Genomic DNA, 7238 nt, shown 5'->3' on the forward strand with positions numbered 1-7238 from the left:
CTGTGGTCAGACGAATCAAAATCTGAAGTTCTTTTTGGAAAACTGGGACGCCATGTCATCCGGACTAAAGAGGACAAGGACAACCCAAGTTGTTCTCAGCGCTCAGTTCAGAAGCCTGCATCTCTAATGGTATGGGGTTCATGAGTGTGTGTGGCATGGGCAGCTTACACATCTGGAAAGGCATCATCAATGCTGAAAGGTATATCCAAGTTCTAGAACAACATATGCTCCCATCCAGACGTCTCTTTCAGGGAAGACCTTGCATTTTCCAACACGACAATCCCAGAACACATACTGCATCAATTACAACATCATGCTGTGTAGAAGAAGGATCCGGGTACTGAAATGTCCACCTGCAGTCCAGATCTTTCACCCAGAGAAAACATTTGGTGCATCATAAAGAGGAAGATGATAGAAGAAGACCTGAGACAGTTGAGCAACTAGAAGCCTGTATTAGACAAGAATGGGACTATTCCTAAACTTGAGCAGCTTGTCCCCTCAGTCCCCAGACGTGTACAGACTGTTATAAAGAGAAGAGAGGACGCCACACAGTGGAGACATGGCCTTGTCCCAACTTTTTTCAGATGTGTTGATGCCATGAAATTTAAAATCAACTTATTTTTCCCTCAAAATGATTTTCTCAGTTTAAACATTTTGTCATCTGTGTTGTGTTCTGAATAAAATATTGAAATTTGAAACTTCCACATCATTCATTCTGTTTTTATTCACAATTTGTACAGTGTGAAACTGTGTGTGTGTGTGTTTGTGTGTAATATACATACATACATACATACATACATACATACACATATATATATATATATATATATATATATAAAATGTATGTATGTATTTATGTATGTATGTATATACAGTGCCTTGCGAAAGTATTCGGCTCCCTTGAACTTTGCGACCTTTTGCCACATTTCAGGCTTCAAACATAAAGATATAAAACTGTAATTTTTTTGTGAAGAATCAACAACAAGTGGGACACATCATGAAGTGGAACAAAATTTATTGGATATTTCAAACTTTTTTAACAAATAAAAAACTGAATAATTGGGTGTGCAAAATTATTCAGCCCCCTTAAGTTAATACTTTGTAGCGCCACCTTTTGCTGCGATTACAGCTGTAAGTCGCTTGGGGTATGTCTCTATCAGTTTTGCACATCGAGAGACTGAAATTTTTGCCCATTCCTCCTTGCAAAACAGTTCGAGCTCAGTGAGGTTGGAACAGCAGTTTTCAGTTCATTCCACAGATTCTCGATTGGATTCAGGTCTGGACTTTGACTTGGCCATTCTAACACCTGGATATGTTTATTTGTGAACCATTCCATTGTAGATTTTGCTTTATGTTTTGGATCATTGTCTTGTTGGAAGACAAATCTCAGTCCCAGTCTCAGGTCTTTTGTAGACTCCATCAGGTTTTTCTTCCAGAATGGTCCTGTATTTGGCTCCATCCATCTTCCCATCAATTTTAACCATCTTCCCTGTCCCTGCTGAAGAAAAGCAGGCCCAAACCATGATGCTGCCACCACCATGTTTGAAAGTGGGGATGGTGTGTTCAGGGTGATGAGCTGTGTTGCTTTTACGCCAAACATAACGTTTTGCATTGTTGCCATTCGATTTTGGTTTTATCTGACCAGAGCACCTTCTTCCACATGTTTGGTGTGTCTCCCAGGTGGCTTGTGGCAAACTTTAAATGACACTTTTTATGGATATCTTTAAGAAATGGCTTTCTTCTTGCCACTCTTCCATAAAGGCCAGATTTGTGCAGTATACGACTGATTGTTTTGTTCTATGGACAGAGTCTCCCACCTCAGCTGTAGATCTCTGCAGTTCATCCAGAGTGATCATGGGCCTCTTGGCTGCATCTCTGATCAGTCTTCTCCTTGTATGAGCTGAAAGTTTAGAGGGACGGCCAGGTCTTGGTAGATTTGCAGTGGTCTGATGCTCCTTCCATTTCAATATTATCGCTTGCACAGTGCTCTTTGGGATGTTTAAAGCTTGGGAAATCTTTTTGTATCCAAATCCGGCTTTAAACTTCTCCACAACAGTATTTTGGACCTGCCTGGTGTGTTCCTTGTTCTTCATGATGCTCTCTGCGCTTTAAACGGACCTCTGAGACTATCACAGTGCAGGTGCATTTATACGGAGACTTGATTACACACAGGTGGATTCTATTTATCATCATTAGTCATTTAGGTCAACATTGGATCATTCAGAGATCCTCACTGAACTTCTGGAGAGAGTTTGCTGCACTGAAAGTAAAGGGGGCTGAATAATTTTGCACGCCCAATCTTTCAGTTTTTTATTTGTTAAAAAAGTTTGAAATATCCAATAAATTTTGTTCCACTTCATGATGTGTCCCACTTGTTGTTGATTCTTCACAAAAAATTACAGTTTTATATCTTTATGATTGAAGCCTGAAATGTGGCAAAAGGTCGCAAAGTTCAAGGGTGCCGAATACTTTCGCAAGGCACTGTATGTGTGTGTTTGTGTGTGTCTCACTTTGTCCCTGAAGAGTGCTGCAGCTCGGCTGTTGTATTTCTCTTGTAAGCTCCAGTTGAGGTTGTAGTCGTCCTGCAGCTCCAGGAACAGACGGAACTTCTCGTTTCCTCCAGCCTTCATCTTTTCCAACTCCATATCCTTCCACTTATCCATCGACACCGAGCGTACGAAGCTACAGAAAACACAACCACAGCACAGAGACTCTTCATTCAGCTGTCTGTGTCTCCTCAGTCTGTGGCTGTCTGTTTCTCTGTCTGTCTCTTTCTCTCTCACCGTATTATTCTCTGTCTGTGTCTCCGTCTGTGTCTGTCTGTTTCTCTCTCTCAAAATTATTCTCTGTCTGTGTCTCCTCAGTTGGTGTCTGTCTGTCTGTCTGTCTATCTATCTGTCTGTCTCTCTCTCCATATTATTCTCAGTCTGTGTCTCTGTCTGTGTCTGTCTGTTTAGCTCATGAGAAACTACCCAAATAAGGATGAGGTTCTGCTTTTGAGTCTGGTTCCTCTCAAGGTTTCTTCCTCATGACATCTAAGTGAGTTTTTCCCTCACCACAGTCTCCATGCTGCTCATCAGAGATAAACACACATCATTCACCTTCACTGTTGATTTCTATAAAGCTGCTTTGAGACGATGTGTGTTGTGAAAAGCGCAATAGAAATAAACTTGACTTGACTCTCTCTCTGTCTGTCTGTCTGTTTGTTTCTCTTTCTTCAAATTATTCTTTTTGTGTCTCCTTTTGTCTCTTTGTCAGTGTCTCCGTCTGTGTCTCCTTCTGTGTTCCTGACTTTCTCTTCCTTTATCACTCTGTTTGTTCATCTCTCTCTCTCTCTCTCTCTCTCTCTCTCTCTCTCTCTCACCTGAGGTGAACCCCGAGTCCTCTGTGTTTTCCCGAACATTCCAGACAGATCCAGATTCCATACGTCACACTGACCCACTGAGGGTTAAACGCTCCACACTCGAAACACACCTGCAACACACACACACACACACACACACACACACACACACACACACACAGTATATAATACATATTATACTGACACTAAAAAAATCACTAAAATTTTTACACTAATAAAATAGTGTAAAAATTTACAGTGTAACCTCACTGTAATCTCAATATATTCTCAGTGTAATCTCAATATACTCTCAGTGCAACCTCACTGTAATCCCAATATACTCTCAGTGTAACCTCAATATACTCTCAGTGTAACCTCACTGTAATCCCAATATACTCTCAGTGTAACCTCAATATACTCTTAGTGTAACCTCACTGTAATCTCAATATATTCTCAGTGTAATCTCAATATACTCTCAGTGTAACCTCACTGTAATCCCAATATACTCTCAGTGTAATCTCACTGTAATCCCAATATACTCTGTGTAATCTCACTGTAATCCCAATATACTCTCAGTGTAACCTCACTGTAATCCCTATATACTCTCAGTGTAACCTCACTGTAATCTCAATTTACTCTCAGTGTAACCTCACTGTAATCTCAGTATACTCTCAGTGTAACCTCACTGTAATCCCAATATACTCTCAGTGTAACCTCAATATAATCCCAATATACTCTCAGTGTAACCTCAATATAATCTCAGTGTAATCTCAATATACTCTCAGTGTTATCTCAATATACTCTCAGTGTTATCTCAATATACTCTCAGTGTAATCTCGCACCATATTGCGCACCATAATCTCACTGTAATCTCAATATACTCACTGTAGTCTCACTATGTCTTAATATACTCTCACTGTAATCACTGTAGTCTCACTGTGTCTCAATATACTCTCACTGTACTCTCAATGTACTCTGTGTCTCAATATACTCTAAATGTAATCACTGTAGTCTCACTATATCTCAATATACTCACTGTAATCTCAATATACTCTTAGTGTAACCTCACTGTAATCTCAATATATTCTCAGTGTAATCTCAATATACTCTCAGTGTAACCTCACTGTAATCCCAATATACTCTCAGTGTAATCTCACTGTAATCCCAATATACTCTCAGTGTAATCTCACTGTAATCCCAATATACTCTCAGTGTAACCTCACTGTAATTCCTATATACTCTCAGTGTAACCTCACTGTAATCTCAATTTACTCTCAGTGTAACCTCACTGTAATCTCAATTTACTCTCAGTGTAACCTCACTGTAATCCCAATATACTCTCAGTGTAACCTCACTGTAATCCCAATATACTCTCAGTGTAACCTCAATATAATCTCAGTGTAATCTCAATATAATCCCAATATACTCTCAGTGTAACCTCAATATAATCTCAGTGTAATCTCAATATACTCTCAGTGTAACCTCAATATAATCCCAATATACTCTCAGTGTAACCTCAATATAATCTCAGTGTAATCTCAATATACTCTCAGTGTAATCTCAGTGTAATCTCAATATACTCTCAGTGTAATCTCAATATACTCTCAGTGTAACCTCAATATAATCCCAATATACTCTCAGTGTAACCTCAATATAATCTCAGTGTAATCTCAATATACTCTCAGTGTAATCTCAATATACTCTCAGTGTAATCTCAATATACTCTCAGTGTAATCTCAATATACTCTCAGTGTAATCTCAGTGTAGTCTGAAACAATAGTAAAGTGGTTTTATTAAAGTATGTAAAGTGAAATTCTACACACGTTATTTCCATCATTGGTCCTGACTTCCTTCAGAACACGTCGGGTTCGAGGACTCGCCATCTACAACACACACACACACACACACACACACACACAGAGATTGTGAGTGAGTGTTGACGACGTTGATGTGTCCTGTACACCGTCACACTCAGGCTTCAGGACATCATCATTGTCATCACCTCCTACATGATCATGTGTAATAAACAGGAGAAACGCGGTGTGGAACATGTCCTGGGTCTCCTCAGGCCTCTGATATGTTCAATTCAATTCATTTTTATTTGTATAGCGCTTTTAACAATGAACATTGTCTCAAAGCAGCTTCACACAGATAATGTGGTGATTAGAAGTAAATATGTTCTGCTTCCACACACCGATGATCTTCTGAGCGCCTGAGAGCTGGAATAAAAACCCCTCAGCCCCGGAGAGCAGAACAGAAACAGGACACCGGAAAACACGCACCTGGTCACTGATGAGCTGAAGAGCCGAGCCGAGGAAGAGGAGGAGGAGGAGATGATGAAGGAGCTGAATTTAAGACCGTTTAGATGAAGAGAATCCTCGTACACACACACACACACATTCAAGCTCTCTCTCTCTCTCTCTCTCTCTCTCTCTCTCACACACACACACACACACACACACACACACACTCTGCTACTTGTCTGTACGTTAAACCCTACGACGTCATCACGCCTCCGCGCGCGCAACGCGTCTCCACTCTGCTGCGTTGGCAGTAGAAAAACCCGTGCATGACGTCACACCGGTAGCGGAAGTGAATTCCTGTCATGCGTTTCAGTCACGGGGATGTTCGCTTTTACTTCCGGGTCTCATCAACCCCCCCCCATCTGCTGGTTTCAAAATAAAATATATATATATATAAAAAAAATGTCCCTAACAACTTTGAAACGTATCGATTTAAACACTTTATATTGTATTTATTTATATATTTATATTTTGTAATTTTGTACTGAACCTCCCACAAGCAAGTGTGAATATTTTCACTAAAACATAAAAATGTATAATATTAAATTAAAATTAATTTTACTTTTACTATAAAAAGCTCATTGTTTTACTCGGATACCCGGATATGACGGAGCGCTCTGATTGGTTGAAATGACCAGCGTTTACACGTGAAACTCTTCTCAAATATCGACACGTTTTTACATTTACATTTGTAGCGTTTAGCAGAAGCCCTTATCCAGAGCGACGTACAAAAGTGCTTTAAATCTCTAATAATGAATAAATCTACACTGTACACAAGATTATAAACTTAATATAATATAATATAAATAATATTCAAACATTGACTGCATTTCATTTGCTTTTATATTCCAGTATAAAGTCAAACTAAATCTGAATCCTTTTTTAACATAGCCGTTTTTGTTATTGTAAACTGAAACGTATCATTTATACCATACTGAAATATTACAATCATACACACACTGCGCACGTCAGTGCCCTCAGCGCGGGTCTGCGCACGTCAGTGCCCTCAGCGCGGGTCTGCGCACGTCAGTGCCCTCAGCCCGGGTCTGCGCACGTCAGTGCCCTCAGCCCGGGTCTGCGCACGTCAGTGCCCTCAGCGGTCTGCGCGTCAGTGCCCTCAGCCCGGTCTGCGCACGCCAGTGCCCTCAGCCCGGGTCTGCGCACGTCAGTGCCCTCAGCGAGGGTCTGCGCACGTCAGTGCCCTCAGCGAGGGTCTGCGCACGTCAGTGCCCTCAGAGCGGGTCTGCGCACGTCAGTGGCCTCAGCGAGGGTCTGCGCACGTCAGTGGCCTCAGCGAGGGTTTGCGCACGTCAGTGGCCTCAGCCCGGGTCTGCGCACTTCAGTGGCCTCAGCGAGGGTCTGCGCACGTCAGTGGCCTCAGCGAGGGTTTGCGCACGTCAGTGGCCTCAGCCCGGGTCTGCGCACGTCAGTGCCCTCAGAGCGGGTCTGCGCACGTCAGTGGCCTCAGCGAGGTCTGCGCCGCCAGTGGCCTCAGCGAGGGTTTGCGCCCGTCAGTGGCCTCAGCCCGGTCTGCGCACGCCAGTGCCTCAGAGCGGTCTGCGCGCGTCAGTGGCCTCAGCGAGGGTCTGCGC

General features: G+C 42.1%; 1 protein-coding gene across 1 annotated transcript in view; it reads right to left on the reverse strand.

Annotated features, from left to right (window-relative positions):
• Nucleotides 1–5928, reverse strand: part of arfgap1 (ADP-ribosylation factor GTPase activating protein 1) — a 22732-nt gene extending 16804 nt beyond the window's left edge. Inside the window, 4 exon segments of the mRNA XM_046875097.1 lie at nucleotides 2511–2682; nucleotides 3365–3474; nucleotides 5167–5226; nucleotides 5626–5928. Coding sequence (XP_046731053.1) covers nucleotides 2511–2682; nucleotides 3365–3474; nucleotides 5167–5226 — 342 coding nt within the window. The 5' untranslated portion in view covers nucleotides 5626–5928.
• Between the last annotated feature and the right edge of the window lie 1310 nt (nucleotides 5929–7238).

Source organism: Silurus meridionalis, chromosome 19, assembly GCF_014805685.1.
Source record: "Silurus meridionalis isolate SWU-2019-XX chromosome 19, ASM1480568v1, whole genome shotgun sequence".
Lineage (NCBI taxonomy): Eukaryota > Metazoa > Chordata > Actinopteri > Siluriformes > Siluridae > Silurus > Silurus meridionalis.